The 22768-nt window shown below is 50.9% G+C and overlaps 1 protein-coding gene across 3 annotated transcripts; it reads left to right on the top strand.

The window, feature by feature from the left end:
* Positions 1-1926: 1926 nt before the first annotated feature.
* Positions 1927-14905, top strand: CD300LG (CD300 molecule like family member g). Of its 3 annotated transcripts, none has more exons than XM_044250395.1 (8): positions 1927-2039; positions 3007-3342; positions 5969-6070; positions 6955-7039; positions 7725-7837; positions 9539-9591; positions 12723-12812; positions 13329-14905. In XM_044250395.1, exons 1-8 carry the CDS (start codon positions 1997-1999, stop codon positions 13440-13442), a joined length of 936 nt encoding a protein of 311 aa, XP_044106330.1. In that variant the 5' UTR covers positions 1927-1996; the 3' UTR covers positions 13443-14905. The 3 variants fall into 3 exon arrangements, with proteins under 3 accessions (XP_044106330.1, XP_044106329.1, XP_044106332.1); XM_044250394.1 differs by having other exon boundaries at positions 6784-7039; XM_044250397.1 differs by lacking the exon at positions 5969-6070.
* Positions 14906-22768: the final 7863 nt, after the last annotated feature.

Genomic DNA, 22768 nt, shown 5'->3' with positions numbered 1-22768 from the left:
GGAGAAGGGTAAGCAGGCTCCCTGCTGAGCAGGCAGTGGGACGTGATCCCAGGGTCCTGGGATCATGACCTGAGCCAAAGGCAGAGGCTTAACTGGCTGAGCCACCCAGGCGCCCAACCTTTTGTAGTATGTACATGTGATGGAATCAGAGCCTAGGGTCCCTGCTCATTCAACACCAGCAATGCCCCCTAGTCATTACGAAATTGAGACATGTCTCCCTACATTGTCCAAATCTCTCTCTCTCACACACACACACATTCACATTCACACACACACTGCACACACACAATCTCTCCTCCCAGAACAACTGAGTTAATGCTTCAAATATTAACCCAGCAAATGAGAAAACTGTCAATTGTACAAGTAGAAGCACATATGTTAAATGTTAACCCTGGTTTTCCAAAGGAGAGGGGAATTACAGGAAACAGTCCCATTCTTTCTTATTTTATTTTTTTAACGTTCCTGAATTGTGTAAAATTTTGCTTGCAACCAGTATGAACTTTGCAATCAAACCCCCTCCCCACACAAACACCCCAACCACAGAGCTATTTTGAAAAACTATGTGTCAGGGCTCCCTCTAGTGTGCGTGCGTGTTCTGTTCCTTTAAAGGAGGGTTTGTTGGGGGGCCTGGGTGGCTCAGTGGGTTAAAGCCTCTGCCTTCAGCTCAGGTCATGATCCCAGGACCCCACATCGGGCTCCCCTCAGCAGGGAGCCTGCTTCCCCCTCTCTCTCTGCCTGCCTCTCTGCCTACTTGTGATCCCTGTCTGTCAAATAAATAAATAAAATATTTTTTTTTAAAAGGAGGATTCAATTTTGTGGTAAGAACTTGCTAATTCACTTTTTTAAATGCCCAGACAACTCAAGACGGATGGGGAGACCCGGCCTTACAGCGTGGCTCGAAGGTGCTTCCCGGTATCCCGCGCCAGTCCTTGGGCCTCCCTTCTCCCCTTTCGCAGCGCTTCCTGGTGACCAAAAGCGGTACTGCGTCCTCCGGGAAGAGACGGAGGAAGGAGGGGGCACTGCCAGAGGGACCCTGAACCTCTGTACCATTGACCACTTAGCAGTCTGGTAAAGCTTATGGGCCTCGTCTCGGAATAATCGTCTTTTTTTAAAAAAAAAGATTTTATTTATTTTTTTTTTGACAGAGAGGGATCACAAGTAGGCAGAGAGGCAGGCAGAGAGAGAGAGAGGAGGAAGCAGGCTCCCCCTGAGCAGAAAGCCCGATGCGGGGCTTGATCCCAGGACCCCAGGATCATGACCTGAGCCGAAGACAGAGGCTTTAACCCACTGAGCCACCCAGGCGCCCCTCAGAATAACCGTCTTTTAAATATATAAAATTATATATATATATATATATATATATATATATATATATATATATGCTAAAAGAAAGTCAATAATGTTGAAGTGGTTATCAAAATATTTGTAAATGTGTGATATAGTAATAAATGGGCTTTATTAATGCTTTCAGTAACCAGCTCTAGTGGCAGGCCTGGTAACTAATTATTTTCCAAGTAGTGAGAAGCACATACGATATTTCAAGCTATCGGCGACTTGATGTGCCAGTGACTGATTTTTTTGGTGACAAAGTCACAGACAATGCTAGCACAATAGAAGGAAAAAGATTAATCCCTTAAAGGTTAATAAAAGTCAGTATGTAATTTTTTCATTCTCGGCCTGCCTGAATTCTTGGTCTGCACACAGACCCTCTGGGGGTAGACATGGTTAAGACCCCCCCCCTCCTCAAGGGGTACGGGTTTGGGAGAGGTGCTTGGGAGGTTTGGGGGCTGGAGAGGCGATAATCCCCGCTGGCTGGCAAGCGCCTAGGGTAAGTAAAGGGAATCGCAGAGGCGCCTCCCTCTGCGCAGGGAGGGGGACCCTGCGCGGCCCCTCCCCCCTTCATCCTCCCGTGCCTCTGGAGGAAGTTAAAGCCCCGCGCGGTTTCTGAGAGGAGCTCCCAGTTTCCGCGTGTGCTCCTGCATGTCCAGCGCCCACCATGTGGGCCCTCATCCTGGTATGGGGCTGCCTCTTGCTCCCAGGTGAGATGGGGTGGGAGAGGGTGGAGTGGTGAGGGGAGGTGGGGCTCATGCCCAAGCAGGCAGAGAGAGAACCTATTCTTTCATTCTCCAGACCCACTGCTGCCTGATCCTTCCGGGTCTCACCCCCACCGCACTGGTCCTCATACCACTGGGGGGAGGGGGCGGGGCAGGGGTACAGGCACTAGCTGTTTCTGGAACGCAGAGCCCGCTTTTCTCCCAGACGTCTGGGCTCCAAACCCTTCCTGGTTAGGTGGCTAGGAGGGAAGCTTTACCTCTCTCATCTTTATTTTCCTACTCTGCACCCAGCCTGAAGGCAGACAAGACACCCTGTACATGGTTGCCATGGTAAACTCTGCAAATATTTCTTGCACCTCTACTGTGCCACTCACAACAACCCTGAGAGATAAGGCATTGTCCTGATTCATCAGTTCACGGGTCTGCCTCTTTTTTTTCAACCTTTTAACATCAAATGTCAGGATGCATCTTATAAAGGATGACAATTGTTCAAGTGACAGTGCTTTTTTTTAGTGGTATATAAAATTATGGTGTATCTTACATACGAGAGCATCTTAATTTCAATGTACCTGGACATTATCATCATCATCATCATCACCACCACCACCATCATCATCATCATCATCTATAGATGGGAAAACCCAGATGCCCAAGGAAGGCAAGCAACTTCCCCAGGGTCACACAGCTGCTATGTGGCAGTGCTGGGATTCAAACTCCAGGCTGTCTGAATCTCGAGCTTCCCCATCACCATCCTTCCATACGCCAGGTTTAGGGTGTTTAGGGTGTTAGGGCTTAGGACACAGCAACAGCCCCGTCCCAGTCTCACTTGGTGGGGAAGGGACCACCAGCCCTTCTGGGACTGCCACAGAAGGGAGTGACTGAGGAGTTTGTTGGTCTTGACTGTGGTACTTGGTCCTCAGAACTCTGACCTCCATTCCTGCTATGGTTTCAGGTTATGGAGCCATGGTGGGCCCCAAGGAGATCAGTGGGTTTGAAGGTGACACGGTGTCCTTGCAGTGCACTTACCAGGAGGAGCTGAGGACACACCAGAAGTACTGGTGCAAGCAGGGCGGGTTCCTCCTGTCCCGCTGCTCGAACACCATCTATGCAGGAGAAGATGGCCAGGAGACGACGGAGGGCAGGGTGTCCATCCAAGACAGCCCCCAGACACTCACACTCCACGTGACCCTGAGGAAGCTCACCCTGCAGGACTCTGGAAAGTACTACTGTGGGGTCTCCAAACTGGGGCGAGATGAGTCTGTCCTGGTCTCTCTGCTTGTCTTTCCAGGTAACACATGTCTGTGCTTTCCTGCATGGGGGACAAGTGATACAGAGGGGAGGAGGGACAGGTGGGTCACTGAGCAGAGGCAGACCCTGTCTCCTGCTCGTCAACAGGTGTAGCGCTTGTACCACCCTCCTGGTCGGGGGGGGGGGGCGGTCAAGGGCTCAGTGAGATGATGCTGGTCAAGTGCGTGCTCAGCCGTCCTGGGAGCAGGGACGTTGCAGCATGAGGCTTGACTGCTTTTTGACAAGGTCATACCACGCAGATCTATTAAACTCCCAGGTCAGTGCCTTTCCCCTTTGCCCAGAGGTGGGAGAGAGATTGCATGGGCTGGGGATGAGATGTGCAACCCATAGAATGAAAAAGGCTCCCTCTTTGGAGTCAGAACTATTCCCAAGGATTCCACAGCCTGGACCCACCATTGTGCAGCACCCAGACCCGCTCCACAGCGCCCCCTAGCCGCGGCCACACTGGCCTCGCCTACACTGGCCTCGCCCTGCCTGTGGTCTCCGTTCTTCCTTCTTGCTTCCCTTCCCCAGATCTTGAAGCCCCAAAGGTAGGGGCGAAGAGGGCCTGGGATCGAGCCTCAGAGGAGCTCGTTGAGCTCAGGGACAGTAGGGGACTCTGGCATGGGATGGAGCATCTCTATGTATGTCCAGAACCCCACTGGACCTGCTGATCTGAAATGAGAGAAGCCAGAGAGGGCCTAGGGGAGTGGGCAACCCTAGTCTGCTGGCCAGTGAGGGTGAGGCAGGTCTCTGTATCCCATTTCACGGATGGGGGGAGGGGCGAGGCTCCAGAGATGAAATTATTTGCCTGAGGTCTCATGGCAAGAAGTGAAGTAGTCAGGATTCAAACCCAGGGTTTTTTTTGGGTTTTTTGTTTTTGTTTTTGTTTTTTGTTTTTTTTTCTCACTTTGGTGTCTGCTCTTTCCCTCTCCTGGCGGGCCATCCCCACTGCCAGATCCCCGACATCTGTGGGTCTTTCTTTTAATTCAAGGAGATAGAGCTAAGCTCACCAAACAATAGCAGCAGTGTCGTAACCATATTGAACCTGTTCTGTTATTTACAAGCTTCTCTGATCTTTGATTCTTATCAGTACTCAGACCTCCTTCTTACCTAGTGGGGGTCAATTTAGCTATATTTGAGGCTCTCTATTTTAAATTTTGACCTCATTTGTAATTATTCATTCATGCATGATATGTGTGTTATTGTGTTATCCTGTGTCAGACGTTGATGACCTTTTCCTGATGATAGTTGGGATGTAGAAAATAAAGGCTAATGGCCATGGTGTACCCGTGAATGCTGAGCTGGGGAAACTCTGATCTGTAACGCTTACCGGTTTCCGCGGTTTAAATGACCCCCACCCTCCCCTATTTCCAGCCACTGATAGTTTAATGACCAGCTCACAGAATTCCTGAAAAGTGAACAGTCAGCTCTCCCGAGTCAGTGGGAGCCGTCTGCAGCCCACCATTGAGTATGGCGAGTGAGGAGAATTTCTAGGAAGATCAGAACAAGATAAGAGTACGCACTATCATTTCTTCTATTCCCCAATGCCTGGAGGGTCTAGGGCATGAAATATGACAGGATAAAAAAGTATACATATCGGATAGGAAAAGATAAGTACCGTTTATTCGTGCAAGATGTGGTCATTTCCTCAGAAAAATCAGAGGAAACCTGACTTCGTATTAGAATAGAGAATAAGGGATGCCTGGGTGACTCAACCGATTAGATTATTCGTCTCCTTCAGCTCAGGTTATAATCCCAGGGTCCTAAGATCGAGTTTCATGTTGGGCTTCCTGCTCAGCGGGGAGTCTGCTTCTCCCTCCTTGCCTGCTGCTCCCCCTGCTTTGTGCTTTCTCTCTCTCTCTCTCTGACAAATAAATAAATAAAATCTTAAAAAAAAAAAAAAAGAATAGAGAATGATGGGGGCCGGGGGCGGGGGGCTGGGAGCTCGGCGGCTCCAGGGCAATTGGCCACACCACATTTCTGCCCACTGTGCTCGGCACAGAGGCTAGGCATCTTGTCCTTGAGGGATCCCAGCCTTGCAGGGACAGAAAGATGTGTGTCAGGCAGAGGTGGAGAAAAGCATGGCACACAGGGGAACGGTGAAGCAAAGGCACGGTGGCAGGTGGCACGCTCACTTAATTGGGACTAGAGGCCAAATAGGGGAATGAATGGTGTCCCAGAAGCCGACACAGGGAACTGAGGTCTGAGTCTGAAAGGCTTTGGAAGGCCTCTAAGAAGCTTGAGCTTCAGTTCATAGGCCGTGAGGGCCATTGACGGCTAGAAACGATGGGATCCAGTATTCCATACCCAGCTCTATATTCTAGAGACAAAACCAGTATTGGTGTGAAGAGTGGCACAGAAAGAGTAGGCTGGTGGGCAGCTGGGGAGCAAGGGAAACTGAAGGTCTGAGCTAAGTGGGAGGCCAAGGGGACTGCAGGATGGGGAGGCCAGCAATCTACTAGAATCTTCCATCCGTGCCTCCTAAGTGGCTGGGGGAAGAAGGTGGTGGAGACTCTGAGCAGAAAGTGGGGGCAGGAAAGTTACTGGCAGCCACCAAGGCAGGACATCTGGCTCAGAGCGGTGGCCCTCACCTCCCCTGAGACCAGCCTCTCCCTTTCCCCTAGGTCCCTGCTGTCCTCCCTCCCCCACTCCCTCCTTCCAGCCTCTTACTACAAGGAGCTTCCAGTCCAAGGCAAAAGCTTGGCAAACTCAGCCCCCAGAATTGAGTGAGTGAATGGCTTTTCTGTTTCCCCTCCACCCCTCTACAAAGCGGCATCCCATGAGAGGCACTGCGCCCCGGGGCCCCCAGAGCTTAGGAGCTGCCTGTCCACGGAGGAATCGGGGACCCTGTGGGGTCAGGTCCCGCAAGGAGCAGCAAAGCCCTGGGAGGAAGTGCAGCCTGAAGGCCAGGCTTGTGTTCTGTCTGCTCCACCTCGGGCTGCAATGCTGAGCAGGAAATGTGGGGCCTTGGACCCTGATCTCTGTACCTGTCCCTGCCACCCTGCCCTGTGGACCCCGTGGCTGTTGAGGGAGGTCAAGGCCTGTTGAGGCAGAGGTGGTGAGGGTGGGCATGGGGCGACATGAGTGATAACTGGCCAGGACTGGGGGCGGTAGGGGAGGGCAGATGGGGCTGTGTGTCCTGCATGGCCCGGGGATGGGTCGCAGAGTGGGGCAGGGGTGTGGCGACCCAGGCAGCGGGCACAGGCAGGGGCTGAAAACTCTGCATGTGTGCGGGGTGTACCTGAGCCCAGAGCAGCTAGCTCACGATGACTTCCTCTAGGTCTCTGTTTGCTTCCTGGGGGGGGGTCCTTTAGCTGGGGATGTGCTGAGAAGTTGGTCCTGGGGAGGTTAGGGTTCAGAGGTCAAGGGTCGTAGGTCTGGGGAATGCTGGGATGCAAGGGTCCGAGAAGGTGCTGAGGCGTTGCTTTTGGACTTGTAGCTTCTCCCGGTCTCCACCAAACAGTCACCACAGCCAAGCAGGGGAAGACAGGGGCCGAGGCCTCTCCGTTCATGGGGACCTCCCCGGCCCAGCACCCCGGAAGCTCCCCAGACACAGGAACATCTCCGTACGCAGGGACCTCTCCTCACGAAGCAACCTCTCCTCATGCAGGGACCTCCCGCCCACCCACACAGCCGGACTTCACCTCCGCGGAGGACACCCCTCTGTCCCCCAGCAGCAGCAGCTCTGTGTCCAGGTGAGCCCACAGTGACCAAGGTCACCTTTCAGGCCATCCCCACAACAGGAGGTGGCTGGGAGCAAGTGAGGAGGACTTGGCACTCCTTCCTCTAGGCGGACACAGGCTCCTATCGGGGCCGTGGCTAACAGCACAGAGGGCAGACGCAGCCCCCGTCCCCCCTCCGCAGGACCCTTGAGCAGTGGACAACCTACACTGCAGGGCCGGCAGCTATGTTGCTCTGGACACACAGGCCCACCTGAGGTGAACGGTCCACGGTGGCCCCGGCCCCCATCTCTCTCCCCACCCCAGCAGCAGGGGCAGCCAGCCCAGTTTTGCCAATGCACCTTGCACAGGGCCCTGTGCCAAGCACGAACATGGGTTTTTTTCTTACCCAACGGGAGCCGCAGCCTGAAAGATTGGTTCTTGGGGGTTGTATATAATTGCACTCTGTTGCTGACAGAGGCTTCCTGCCTGAGATATCCAGGTAACCTGTTGCCAAGTTCAGACCCAACTGAGAGTGTTTCCTGGGGTTAGTGGAGACGAGTCCCTCCCACTGGGACTGCCCAGGTGCTGTGGTTCCCGGTGCCCTCTGATCTCTTTGGGAAAGACAGGGGACATGGCTGGGACATAGACAAAGAATGCTAGGGTGTACAGCGTGCCACGGTGATCTGGTGACAGCTGCTGGGGTCCTTCCGTCTTGCAGTGTCTCCATCCCAACGGTCCGCATCTTGGCCCCGGTCTTTGTGCTGCTGGCTCTCCTCCTGGCTGCAGGCCTGGCGGCCCTCGGCAGCTGTGTTCTCCGCTGGAGGAAGGAAGGTGAGCAAAAGTAGACACCAGGGACCCCACTGAGACCTGCAGTCCCCCCACCACCCCAGGGAGACCTTGGGGCTCATTGTGTCCCTCCAAGATAGGAGCATCAGGAGCCGTGTTCCTCCCTTTTGAGGGAGCCACAGGTCAGCCAACATTAGGAAAAAGACATTCAAATGTGCGAATGGGAGAACGGGGGCTCTTGGCTTGCCCCCATCTGTCCAACCTCATCAATCACTTCTGTCCCTATCGATCCCAGCGATTCACATCCCGCCTCCACAGGTACGGTTCCTTGTGTGACTACGACAGGGGATGGGGGCGGGAGTTAGAAACTAAGCCCTGAACAGGAAGGCTTACTGGGGCCTCACACATACTGTGGGGTCTCAGGAGGTGCATAGCTCCTGGGAAGACTTGGCTTCAAGTCTTTTTTAGACTTGCTTTGCTACTTTTTAGCCGTGTGATCTTGGGCAAGTCACCTACCTCCCCTGAGCCACGGCTTTTCCGGATCACAGATCTAGAATACAAGAGAACTAGAACGGAAATAGAATACGAGTCCAACAGAAGTAGAATCCAAGCCACATAGGCAATTTAAACTTCCCTAAAAGTCACATGAAAAAGGGTAAAGAGAAACCGGGGACGTCGATTTTAATAATATACTCTTGTTAGCATGATCTATCCAAAACACGATCATTTCAACGTGGAAACAATATAAAACTATTCACGCTACGTATTCTTCATCCTGCGTTTTTCTCATATTGAGTCTTCAAAACCTGGCGTGATTTGGAGCAGTCGTGCTTCCGGGGTCCGTGGTTGAGTGCAACTCGGGGCTCCCCTGGCAGAAAGTATGGTTTAAGAGGGGTGGCCGAAATATCAACCAAAGGAGCTGCCATGGGCTGGACGTTTCTGTGTGGCCCCTGTTGCTTTTATCTCCTCTAATGCTCTCAATACTGTGGCATTAGAAACTGCCCATTACAAGCGCCCCCATTTCACCGGGAAAGAAACTGAGGTAGAGTGGTTAAGCAGCTTGCCCTCCGTCTGCACAGCCAGGAAGCGGTGGAACCAGGAAGACGTATGCCAGAACACTCTGCAAACTGGCAAAGTTGTCTTACTGCTCCTGGCCTCCGGTGGGGGAAGGCGGTGATCCTGGGCCTGCCTCTGACTTCGCCCTGTGTGGCCCCCAGGAAGAAATGTCAGCTCTGCCCACGACCCCAGCTCACCGCAGAGGAGTCCGGAGGAGCACACAGTGTGGGAATATTCCCGATCGAGACCTCAGAACTTCTTAGCACCTTGCCTCTCCAATTGTGGTCCCCAGCTAGCAGCAGTGACATCCCTTGGAAGCCTGTTAAAAGGACTCTCAGGCTCTAGCCCCCACCTGCTGCAGAGAATGCACATTTTCATACAATGTCTCGGGATCCTGGATGCACACTGAGGCTGAGAAGCAATGACCTTAGCTCATAGAATTACTTCCCCAGCCAGTTTCTGGCTCACACTGGGAGATTTCCGTGTACCCATCCCAAAAGTCTGGATCATGGCTAAGGGACTGAGCCGGAATTCCAAGAAGTCTGCCTGTCCCAACCTGTCTCCTACACATGCTCACCCTGGGAAGCCCCTGGTCCCAAGTCCAGGGGGGCCCTTCCACCCCTGTGGGAGCTATTGCAAGCTGCTCTGGGCTGCTCCTGGCCTCAGGGTATGCCTGCTGGTCTCTTTCAGCTCACCTGGCCACAGAGACACAGAGGAACGGGAAGGTCCACCTCTCACACTTGGTAAGGAAGGCGGCCAGCCCCAAACCCCAGCTCCGATCCCTGTGGGGCCGGGCATCGGGACGCCTGGGCCCTGTCTGTGCATCTCCCTACCTGCTTGTCTCTGAGCTCCACTCAAGGCTTGCTGCCCGTCTCTGGGGAATCTGTGTGAGCCCTGAGACCAGCCTTTCAGGGTGCAAGCCAAAAGAATGCCCTACCTCACCCTGAGTGCCCAGCGGGTTCCAGGCAGGGGTCTTCCCCAGGCCCAGCACCCTCTTCCCCTCCCCCTCTTAGAAGCAGAGACTGTCAGAGCTGGATCCTCATGGTCTTTGGGAGGGCTGCAGGGTCATGGGTTCAGGACACAGAAGCCCCACCTCTGGCCCCCCACCTCTGCTGTTTATTGAGATGCCTCTACTTTATTCTCCTACACATGGGGACGGGAAAGGGGGGCTTGCCATGGCCTTCTTTCCTGGCGCCAGTGAAGACAAAAGACTCAGGCCTGATCGCCCTGGGGAGGGGCCGGGGCAGGAATGGGGTTCTGGGCTTTGGCTTAGGAAGCAGCTGTTGTTGTCTCAGGAAGCCCGGCAAGGCCAGAGGTGGTGGACAGGAGTGAGGGAAAGGTCAGACCCAGATGGGGAGGGGGGCTGCCGCTGTCCTCCAGAGCCCAGCTTCCGGTAGTGCGTCCTGGGGCATCCTGGGACATACCCTGCGCTCTAGAAGAGGGGCGGGGCCAGAGGGGAAGTCTCTGCTCTGGGAGGTCCCAGAACATCTCCTTCTCTCCAAGCTGCTGCTACCCAGCCCACCCTGGGAAGGGCCGCCTGGGACTGCTTCCCACCTGCCCACCTGTCCCTGCCCCTGCTCACATGGGAGGGGCCAGGAAAGGGCACAGGGCTGTGGGCTGAGGGGCTGGGAACGGGGCTGGGTCCTTGTTGAGGGAAGGATGGAACAGGGTCTCCTGTGAGGATAAGAGACAAGAGCTCTGTGAACACGGCCAATTGAGAGCTTTTGGCTTTTTTGGTTTATTTCCCTTTGGGCTTCTTTGTCATTTTTAGCAGGGGCTACAGGTGGAATTGAAAGGGTTTGGGGTTTTCTGTGCCCACATTCGGGTCAAAGAGGGAAGGGGGCACTCTGTTGGCTGTGCCCTAGAGCCCCAGGGGGTGTGAAACTCAGAGGGAAGTACAAGGGCTCAGGCCAGCATTTCCCTTGCCCACAGAGGTATTTCAAGATGCTCTCATTTTACTCTCCAATTGAACACCTACTGTGTGCCTGGGGCTTTACCTATGTTGCTGAATCTTCGTTAACTCCTACCTGAGTTCTCATGACCCCCTTCTTACAGAATAAGAAACAGAGGCTCAGAGAGCATAAGTAATTTGCTCCCAGAGGCCCAGCATGAAAGAGGCAGAACTGGGAAAAGGGACCCAGTTTGTGGCTTTGACAGCAGTGCCCGAGCTGCTGCTGCCTCGCCACGCTGGAGTGCGGAGGGCTTGAGAAGTGGAGCCGACTGCTCGGCCCGCCCAGGCCGGTTCCCCTAGACTCAGAAGAAAGAGCCATCCTCAGTTCGGGAACATGGGACAGCCAGGCCCCTGACTCCTGAAACAGACAAGGGGGAGTGCTCGGCTCAGATTAGGGCTCAGCTCCCTCCTCCCAAAGCTTCCCTGAGTCCCTGCTTTTTCCCTAGTGCTTAGACTCAGAGGCTCTCATATGTATCTCTATATTCAACAACCTAGAAAACGCCTCCGCACTTGCTGGAACAGGCCACTGGACCCACACTGGACATAGGGCAGGGGTCCTGGCCACTCCCTGCATGTGTGGTTTGGTCCCTGCCCCAGGAGAGTTCGAAAAATGCAGACACCCTTGGGTAAATGCCGCTTTCTTGGCTGCCAGTGGGCGGTGGTGGTCAGCCGGGGCTGGTTGGGGCCGAATCACAAAACTGTAAAGATGGGACTGATGGGGAAATGCACCTGACATCGGAGTTGTCAGATCGAGCCCCGGCTCTGCCGTGTCCTCACCGTAGGCTGGACTAGGAGAGACCAGGATCTGTGAAATCTCCTTCCACTCCCCCGATTCCTTCGTCCCCTCGTCCCCCCAGCCCCAGCCCCCTCGAGGAATTCTGCTCTGATTTTCGTCTCATCCTGTAAGACTAAATGTGTCACCTGAGATGGCTCAAGTGTCGACCTCTGCCTCGATCCCCTGCAGCCAGGGCAGTGATAGAAGCAGGGGAGAGGAGCAGTTAGGGGACAAGGACACTGAAATGAAGGGAAGCATGTGCAGCACGTCCCGCCAGGATGGTGGCCAGGGATAAGAAAAGAGCGTGGGTCTCAAGTGTCCTGAGTCCGAGTCCCAGCCCAGCTGTGTGACATCTGGCAAGTTACCTCACCTCTCTGAGCCTCAGTATCCCCATCTCACGGGGTTGCGGTCAGGAAATTGTGAGAGGAGACCACCAGTAGGTGTCCAGAAGACAGGAGATTCCTTCTTTGTCTTCAGGGCCTGTGGGGCCATGGGACTTGCCAGCCAGGACCCCTAAGGGCAGCTGTGCCCTTGGGAGACTTGGCTGGGGCCCTTGGCTGGCTCCAGCCCCTTCTACACGGCTGCTGGCCCCAGGACAGCCCCTACTCACCCTGGACCACCTGCCTCTCTTCCCTTGACCTTGGCTTCCTTATCTGATCAAGGGTGGGGGTTGGCGCCCAGGCTTATGGTTGTAAAGAAGTTTTCCTCTGCGGTTTTGTTATTCGGTGAACCTTGGAGGTGTTCAACTTTGCTTTCCCCGACCCTGCGGACAGCCAGCAGCCTCCACATTCTTTCTGCTTTGAGGAGAGAGGCGACGATAATGAAAACAAATGAATCACTGCAGGAGTTCCCAGGTGTTGAGCACTAAAACATTACCAGAAATATTCATTATAATCCCAAGGGAAAAATTCTTATCCCCATTGACAGCTGAGGAGACTGAGTCTCAGAGAGGTTAGTGGTGTGCCCAAGGTCACTTGGAGATGCAGGAAATTGGATGGAAGGGCTCTGACCCTGCAGCCTGTGTTCCTCCCCTTGCCCATGCTCTCCGGTGGCTCCTTCCTCTTGCTATGGATGGTGGGGGGGAGGGGGGCGGGGGGGACCATCACTGCTGCCAGGAATGGGCTATGCTGACCGAGTCTCTGTTTCAGCCGCTGGAGTACACTGTGATCAACCTCGCAGGGCCCCCTGGGCCCCAAGCCAGCCCCAGCCCATGCACAGAAACCCAGGGCCTCAGCCAGGTGTGAACAGAGGTCTCAGGGGAGTGGGGAGGGGTGGGGGGAGGGTTTGGAGCCACCTAGCCTGGCTCCTCTCTGACAATGCAGGGAAGTCGGGGGAGGGGGCTCTTTCGTCAGCATCCGCTTGCTCCGAACACTGCCCCCTGAATCCCCCCACCTACAGGACCATAACTGCAGATGCTGGCCATTTCATTTGGGAGTCAGGACTTCCAACCCTGCATCCTCTTTTTCCCCCATCCAGAAAGTTCTTGAACAGCTTGCTGGTAGTCACAGTTTAAAAGCGCTCTGGGCTGGCAGGGTTCCAATATCTGCAGGCAAAAACCTGGCCGGAGGCCATGAGGAGCGTGTCGGGGGCATGGATCAATGCCTGGGGGTTCTGGGGAGAGCTTGTTAGTCTGTGCCCCTTAGAGGACCAGAACTGTGGAAAAGGCTGGGGTGGACCCAACAGCTACCTGGAGAACCCCCCATCCTGCCCCCAGCTGGGCTCTGCTTTTCACCCCCTGACTGTTGTCTTTCCAGACTTCAGAGGAAGATGAAGCCCCTTCCCAGGACCCGGAGGGGGACATGATCCCAGAGCCTCCCCTCCACATGTCCGGGGAGGAGCTCGGCTTCTCCAAGTTCATCTCAGTCTAGCACCAAGAGATCCCTCCAGGCCGGCCCCCACTAACTCCGATAAGCTTTCCACGACAGCTTCAGAGTTCGCCTGCCAGACCCCGGGCTCTCCTCCTGCTTGCCCAGCCTGATCCAGAAGCCTTTGTCAGCCCCCAACCCTGCAGTGGTGGCCTCAGTGGTGCCACCGGGACCCCCGGACCTCCTCAGCATGTTGGCATCCCTGGGGGGCTGGGGGTGGTGTATGCAGCCCCCTTGGAGCTCGCCAGAGCCAGGCAAGGCTCAGGAGATCTGGTCTGAGTTTGAATCTGCTACCAGAAATCCCGCGTGCCTGGGTGCCCAGCCAAAGACCCCCACCTACTTCTCCCTTCCTTCCATCCTGACTCAGCACCACTTTCTCCGGCATAAGTGGGCGAGGAGAAGAAAGAGGAGCGTGCTGGGAATAGACGGGGTTCTGGTTTCTCAAAATGTGACTGCATCCCAGTCCTTCAGGAGGCTGGTTAAAAATGTGCTTCCTGGGCTCTCCCAAGACCTACCAAGACCCTCTCTGTGGCTGGGCCCAGAACTTTACATTTCTAATAAGTGTCCAGTGACTCTAAGACTTGAGTTTGAGAAGCAGTGGGCTCAGGTTAAAGTCTACAGTTGGTTTGCGGGGTCTCCCGCCTGTCCCCTCCCCATAGGGTCTGCTCTGCCTACGACACCATGACCCAGCTGGGGGCTTTCCAGGGCTGGTCTGAGTCCAGGCCCAGGTCAGGTGCCCATTGGAAGGCCTGAGCCCCCGGGTCTGACAGGGAGGGGCTACTTTTCCCGGCTCCCTACCCAGCCGTGCATCCCAGGCTTTGGAAGGAGGCTGGAGAAAAGCTTGGCTCCTTCCTTGTTGAGGAAGAGTTAATTGCCTTTGGGTTGGGATTGGAGGAGTAGGAAAGCACAGGTGCCGGTGGTCATCTAAAAGGCAGGAGAGAAGGTACCCGGGCAGGAACCTAAGAGAAACCTGAAGATGACCCTGAGTCACCTGGAGATTGGGAAGGGGGAAGGAATAGAATAACAGGACTGCTATTTTTTTCTTTTTCGACTTTCTTTAAAAAGTGAAGTGGGTGGTCGCTTGGTATACAAAAGTTAGAAACACAGCGGGGAGGAGAAGAAAATGCACTCAGGCTCAACCCCTCCCCCCACAATCCAGCTGCATTTTGTTGCGTTTCCTTCCCATTTTTTTTTTTTACTCCACATCGTTCGCTGGTGTTCTCTGACAAATGAGTTTGTATATACAGATTTAAATTCTGCTTTCTCCACTGAATTCTTTCTTTTTTAAGATTTCTATTTGTGAATCATCTCCACACCCAACGCGGGGCTCAAACTCATGACCCTGAGATCAAGAGTGGCACACGCTCCGCCCACTGAGCCCGCCAGGCGCCCACCCACTTAATTCTTAGAAACGTTTCTCCATGTTTCACCAAACTCTATAAATAAAATGTGTATCAGCTCTGTGATATTTCCTCACCGTGTGCTTCCATTTATTTCAATTCTCTCTCATTAGATATTTGTTTCTATTTTTGCTATTATAAATAACAGCATGGGGAGTCTTCCCACAGGCTCAATTTGTCTTTTTTTTTTTTAAGATTTTATTTATTTATTTGACAGAGAGAGAGAGATCACAAGTAGGCAGAGAAGCAGGCAGAGGGGGAGGGGGAAGCAGGCCCCTCCCGAGCAGAGAGCCAGATGTGGGGCTTGATCCCAGGACCATGGGATCATGACCTGAGCCAAAAGAAGAGGCTTAACCCACTGAGCCACCCAGGCGCCCCTTGATTTGCCTTTGAAGACTTCTTGAAGAAGGATTTGTGTGCGTGGAAGTGCTGGTCATAGGGGGCGAACATTTCTGATGTTACCGATACCCATTGTTGAACAGCTTTCTGAAATGACACAACCAATTTCACTCCCACCAGAGACTTCAAGCAGCCTTTCTCCAAGTCCTCACCAGTGTCTACATCTGTCTCCATGGGTATGGCGGGAGGAGGCACTCAGGAATGCCCCTGCAGTGAGGGCCTGGGGGACTGGGCAAGGTAGAGAGGGTCTGATAGAGCATAGGAAGCTCTCCAGAAAGTTCCAGCCATAGGAAGCTCTCCAGAAAGTTCCAGCCATAGGAAACTCTCCAGAAAGTTCCAGCCATAGGAAGCTCTCCAGAAAGTTCCAGCCACTGCCCCAGGTCCCCAGGGACAGGTGAGTTCCTCTTACCTTCTCTGGGTAGAGAGGGAGGGCAGGGTGTGAGCTCTGGGGTCTCTGCCCAGGATCTGGGTATAGTGTGTAGCCGGATGTCAAGGGAGGGTGGGAACATCAAGTTTCAGGTGGTGTCAGACAGACCCCAAAAATTTACCCTGTGGAAAACCCCTCAGCTGGAGGGCAGTAAGAACTGGGACTGCTCAGTGGGGAAAGAAGCCTCTTGTCCTCTCAAGCTGTCACCTGCTGCAGCCAGGGCTACCCGGGGACCAAGGGGCAGTCAGCCAGGTCATCCCACTACCACCTGTTGCCCATTTTTCGACCATGTACCAACTGAACAGATCAATGTCTTTTGAGAGGCACAGCTCTCTCAAAGGCAAGCTACGATTGGCATCCTTGGGATTCCAAGTCTCCACGGACGGATTTATCAGATACTCAAGTACCCTCCATAGACATTTGCTCACTCCCTTAACGCCCACTGCTGCCACCATGTGGGCCCAGTCATGCCCTCCAGGCAGCGTTAAGAAAGACCACTCCTTTGCCAGTTGTCACTTTGCAACCTCCCATCTTGAAACACCTTAGTTTTATGTTTGTACATGGATACTCAGACCACTTTTCTACTTATCTCAGTATTCTGCAGTCTTACTCCTGGCCATGAACTCCTTATTTTCTTGTTTGCTGTAAATTCTTGTATATGTGAATTCATGCCTGTCATCTGTTCTAGGCCATTCTCTTCAAATATTATCTGCTCTCCACCATTTTTAATCTTACCACAGACCAGAATTAATTTTTTCTAGGTCCTCTCTTTATTGCTGCCGTATCTCTTAACCTCTCCTTCACATTTCCCTCCTCATCTCTGTTCTGCTGGCTATGTCATTTCTACCAGTTTAATATTTCTCAAACTTGGATATGCCTACAAATCACAAGGAATCTGTTAAACTTCAGATTTTGACTCAGTAGTTCTGGGTGGTGCCCAAGAACCTGCATTTCCAACAAGCTCTCAGGGCTGATGATGCTGTAGATCCAAGCACCATACTTAGAGGAAGAACTTTCTGGTTGACTAATCTCTATTCAGTTGTGTTTAATTGGATGTTAAACTCCCCAATATTGCTTTTTATTTTCATCCTTGCATTTTTTTAATTTTGAAAAGTTCTGGATAGTTCTCTTTCAAACCTAACTAGTCATTCTAGAGTCTGGTTGCTTGTTAATTTTTGTAATGCCATCTTTTATTCCATTAAATATGTTATACACACACAGTTAGGTTACATTTTGTGCCAAATACCAAAAGTCCCTGGAGATATAAATACGCTGTTGTTTCTGTTGACTGTCCCTCATGGCAATTTGTTCCTTTGTATTTTGTGATCTCACAATGTGAGCTCATCTATGGATGATTTCAACCTGAGGGGCTGAAAATTGAGGATACCTTCCTCCAGAGAGGATTTGCTTTTGTTTCTGTCAGGATCCAGGATACCAACTTGGGACCAAATTAGCTCCTTCCCAGATCCCTAATTTACCAAAACCTCAGGTTGTCCCTGGCTTTATATTTAATTTTCCAAATGTGATGTTAATATTGTCATTTGCCTTTTAGGATAACTCCACCTTTCCTGTCCACTCACCATGCCTCTTGGATATTTCCCTTCCCACAAGCTCAACAACACAATAAAAATTGTTTAATGTACAATCTCATTGTTTAAAAGCACACTGGTACCTTGATCACCATTCTGCATGAACCAGATTCTGACTCCCATTTCCCAGGCACTATGTAAGTCCCATAGGTCTTTGTGTAACTATAGGGAAAGGAGGAAGCTCTCCAAAACAGGATTGAGATTTCATTTCTTTCTACTCTAATGAGCAGAGACTCATGGAAAGATTTTATTCAAGTTAGAGAAAAGGGGGGTATTTCTATAATTGGCACGTGAGAAAATAACATTCACCATCACCATATTAGAATAAATGATAATTCTTAAACTTAAATATATTCAGCTTAATCACAAGTTTTCTGCTTTTGCTCTTAATTTCATCATATTGTCACAGATGAGATGGTCCATGGACCAGTGTTGGGGCACCTCTACCACATTAGGTATGAGGGCAAGATTATGGGGAACTACAGGGAGAAGATCTATTTCTGGAAGGAAGACCAAGCCCTAAAATAAAATGGGTGGGGTGGGGCTTACACACTTAGATAATTTGCGAAATTGTCAGGCATTGTGCCAAGACTTGTGAAAGTGAAAAAAGAGGGAAGACAAATAGAAGCTACTTCCAGATGCTGGATGCAGCCCTTTCTCCTTCCAGGGCAAGGAGGACCATCAGAGAGGCACACCTACTACATCTGGTTCCCACAGTGCATGGTGGCTCCAGCATGGTGCTTTTTGAGGACATTTGGCTGCTCCTATGAGCTGGATTCCTGCCACCTGAGAGGTGTCCTTGGTAAGCAGGTTCAGTGGGCTGCTGTGATCATCAGCTTTGTCTTCTGGGAATGTTCCACAGACTTTCCCTTGGGCTCAGCTTCACTTTCCAGTAGCTTTTCTCCCTGATCCCTTAGCATAAAATATTTTTTTTTATTTCCCCGGGACAAGCATCCCGAAAATGGCTATCAATCTGTTATTTCACAACTATTACAGACATTGCTGAAATTACTAAGTACTTCAAAAGTTTCCTGTACTGGACCCTGTACTGGGATCCTGTACTGGGACCCATCCCAGGTGTGCAGCTGTAGCTGGGAGTATTTGTGTGTGTGGCTGTGTTTAAAGTTTCCTACTGTTGGGGCACCTGGGTGGCTCAGTTGTTTAAGCAACTGCCTTCGACTCAGGTCATGATCCTGGAGTCCCAGGATCAAGTCCCCCATCGGGCTCCCTGCCTGGCAAGGAGTCTGCTTCTCCCTCTGACCTCTCTCCTCTCCTGCTCTTTTTCTTTCTCATCCTCTCTCTCAAATAAATAAATAAAATCTTTTTTTTTAAAAGTTTCCTACTATTTACCTAACTGGTGCCGAATTTGCCTTTATCCTTTTGTATTATTCCAGAAAGATCCTACTTCAAGATGCTTCTAGGTCGTTTATCATGAATGCATGCTGAAGGCTAACTGAGCTATAGTAGTGAAAAAGGAAATTAAGGTTCTGTTCCTTACAGGTTACAGGGATAAGAGCTTACACACACACGGTCCACCTCCTCTGTGTGTATCAAGGAGTCACACTCTATCTTATGAAGTCCTTTCCTGTTCAGAAGTTCAGAGACCACTGCCCAACTCATACATTTTTAAGGGAGGTAAATCAGTTGATTGTACTGGTTTCTTCAAAGAAATGATTTGGGGTTGACTATAATTGTACTAAGCCTTGGCCAAAGGATAGGAAAGCTTGGCTTCTGCCCTCCAGGAGCACATGGTTATTGGGGTCCGGGAGGCAGTCATATAGACAATGACCACGGTGTCCCGAGGGGGTATATGGTGGTACATGGGGTTCTTGGAGGGTCACAGAGAGAATGAATGGCTGCATGGCAGGCACTTCCAACTATGGACTTGGGTCTTGGAAAATTTCTAAGAAGTTTTCTCAGGAAGAGATACCTTTGGAAAGCCATTGAGTCTCAGTGCACCGGAGGTGAGGCTGCGCATGTGCTGGCCCGACAGCCCATTTTGCAGAGAAGAAACAGGAGCTGCAGAAGGACAACGAAGATGAGATCGGCTTCATAGATCCTCATTCCCTCTTGTTCTCTTGCCCTTCTTAGGAGAACAAAGCTTCAGTCTCTGCATTAAGTAAGTATATGAAGACACACCTTGGCCCCCAAGTAAGCCAAAAGAAGGGCCCTATTCTAGCCCAGCAATTCTAAGTATCTTCAGTCTGGCCCAAAGTCAAAGTAGGCTGACAGACTAAGGACAACCGTTGTTCCCTTACTAAATTAAAATATTGTGAGTGGAAGGTAAACGAGAATTAGGTGATCTGTACCTTGAGCAGAAGCTCTGATTCCTGCCCTCACCTCTCACAGGCACGCACACACTCAGGTGAGATTTCAGTAGTAGACAAGGAAATTCAATCCCCAAAAATACCAATTGTTTTTCAATGTCCAACAAGCATTCATTCATTCCCTTATCAAGAATTGCCTTATTTTTGAGAATTTACTCCAGCATCATCGCCTCTTGGAAATGCTTTGTGATGCCTCCCCACAAGTGATCTGATCAAGGAGCAGCTTCTTGGGTCTCCCATAACAGCTTCTTATTACAGCGTCCTGATGGGGACTGCCATCCTCTGTGCTCCCTCAGACTCTGGGCCTCTGGGTGTAGGGACTGTGCCCCAGTGGTACTCAGAAGATGGTGTTGAATTAATACTTAAGGTTCCATGCCATTATTTTTTAAGGAACTGGATGATTTATTAGAAGATGTAAGGTGGGGCGGGGTGGGGGGGACCTTGTTCTCCATAGCAACCTCAGTACAAAATACTCAACAAAACACAGGGCATCTGTGTAATTAAACCCACTGAGAGATATAACCCAAACTTTGAGATTTGACAAATCAATAACACTCCCAAAATATATTTTTTCAACTTATACATCTAGAAACAAGAAAAAAAATTAAATACCTCCTCCCTTCTCTAAAAAGAAGACCATTTTAACCCTGAAGAGTAGAGAAGGGGGGGGAGAATCTCCTTTGAAAGGAAAGAATTTTGTTTTATAAGAAAGTCACAGTGTTCTCCTGTTCTCCAGGCTGCTGCTGACCAGAGACCATGCCAGTCTCACCAGTGCTGCTTGCCAGACAGGTGCATGGGGGACCTGGGCTGGAAGGAGACCCAAGTACATGAGAGACAGACCATGGTCCTGTAGGAGAAGACTAAAGAGTGAGAATCCTCCCCAGTTAATGGCCTAATTTCATGCAATTCCAATTAGGATCCCCATAGGAAACTGGTGTGCTCTGACAAAATGATCCTTGAGTTCCCCTTCTAGGAAAAATCTGGAAAGTGTTACTGAGAAAAGTATCACTGATCAAAAGAGTAATTGGAAACTTTCTTCACCAGATAGTAAAACATAGAAGTTTCTAAATAATTATAACCTTGATCATAGCAAATAGATTAGATAAATAGATCAATGGGACAAAACAGATTGTCCTCCCTGCTCCCTTGCATGGCCTGCTCAGTGTCTCCCAGAGCTGTGGGCTCATTACTAAACCCAGTCCTGAGGGAGGAGGGGCCAGAGCTGGGTGAGCTCTAGAGAGTCGATGGCCTCAACCCCCTGGAATGCCTGGATCTCTCAAAGAGTTGAATCTTGGAGATGGCAAGATAACCCACTCCTCTACTCATGGTTCCGTTTCTTATTCCATGTTCCTCCTCCAACAGTGCCTTCCTCCCCTAAGGGCACCCCACCCGGACTCTATCAATCCCCCTCCATCTTTAGGAGGCAGCACACAGGGAGAAAGCCCCAGCCTGAGAACCAGGAGTCCAGGGGTCTGTTCCAGCTCTGCCCATGACTTTCTGTGTGACATTGGACAAAAAGCCCATCACCTCTGTAGGTCAGTTTCCCAATTACAAGATGGTAAGAATCCACTCTGCCCTGCTAATCATATGCTACTGTGCCAGGAAGGAAAAAGAATTTAAAAACAAAAACAAAACTGTTGCTGAATTCCTCTTAGAAATTCAAATACCTTTAGTAGGAAACTACCTTGATGCTAATTTGGGGCTAAAAGGAGAGTTCCTCCGCTCCCTAGAGTATGGTGAAAATAGATGAGAAGTGGTTGGCAAACTTGGCTACAAATTAGAATCACCTGGGGAATTTTTTTAAAAAAGATTTTATTTATTCACATGACAGAGACACAGCGAGAGAGGGAGCACAAGCAGGGGGAGTTGGGGAAGGAGAAGCAGGTTCTCCACCCAGCAGTGAGCGCAATGAAGGACTCTATCCCAGGACCGTGGGATCATGACCTGATCCGAAGGCAGACGCTCAATGACTGAGTCACCCAGGCGCACCACTTGGGGAATTTTTAAAACACAAAACTTCCCAAACTCCACTCCTAGCCTAGCAGAGGCTGACTAGATCCTATTTCCTCTTCCTGAGCAACAAGGAAAACTACATTTCCCAGGCTCCTTTGCAATAATCCAGGGCCACATGACTAGGTTCTGGCCAACGGATGTTGGCCAACTGGCCTCGACCATAATATCCCTGAGTAATTTCTGACCCTCTACTCCTCTTCCAACCCACCTGTGCAGCCTGTTCTGAAAGATGGTGGTGTCAAAAATAGAAAGAGGTTGGATCCCTGAGTCACTACCAGGAATGCCACCCAATTCCCATCAGATATGATGTGAGCAAGAAATTAATAATAAAGCTGTGTTGGAGGCCCTGGCTGGCTCAGTTGAAGAGCATGTGACCTTGGTCTCAGGGTTGTGAGTTCGAATCCCATGTTGGGCATAGAGATTGTTTAAAAATAAAAATCTTAAAATAAGGGGCACCTGGGTGGCTCAGCCATTAAGCGTCTGCCTTTGGCTCAGGTCATGATCCCAGGGTCTTGGGACTGAGCCCTGCATCAGGCTTCCTGTTTCTTGGGAAGCCTGCTTCTCCCTCTCCCACTGCCCCCGCTTGTGCTCCCTCTCTTGCTGTCTTTCTCTGTCAAATAAATAAATAAAATCTTTTTTAAAAAACTTAAAATAGGGATGCCTGTGTGGCTCAGTGGGTTAAACCTCTGCCTTCAGCTCAGGTCATGATCTCAGGGTCCCCTCATTGGGCTCTCTGCTCAGCAGGGTGCCTGCTTCCTCCTCTCTTGCTGGTCTCTGCCTAATTGTGATCTCTCTCTGTGGGTGTCAAATAAATAAATAAATCTTTAAAAAAAAAAAAAGACAAATTGAGCCTGTGGGAAGACTCTCCGTGCTGTTATTTATAATAGCAAAAATAGAAACAAATATCTAATGAGAGAGAATTGAAAATTCTATAAATAAATAAAACAAAATAATAATAACAATAATAATAATAAACAACTGTGTTAGTTATAGTAGTCTGCCTTTCCAGAACTTCTGATTTAACTCATCTGGAATAAAATCCAAGCAGCTGTTTTTGTGTGTGTCTGTTTTTTAAACCCTCAGGCAATTCTAATGTGCAGCCAGGATTGAGAAACGCTGGATTAGGACAAAAATACAAGTGTGGGGAGGGGTGCCTGGGTGGCTCAGTGGGTTA

Source organism: Neovison vison, chromosome 5 (assembly GCF_020171115.1).
Source record: "Neovison vison isolate M4711 chromosome 5, ASM_NN_V1, whole genome shotgun sequence".
Taxonomy (NCBI): domain Eukaryota; kingdom Metazoa; phylum Chordata; class Mammalia; order Carnivora; family Mustelidae; genus Neogale; species Neogale vison.
This window is presented reverse-complemented; position numbering and strand designations above follow the sequence as displayed.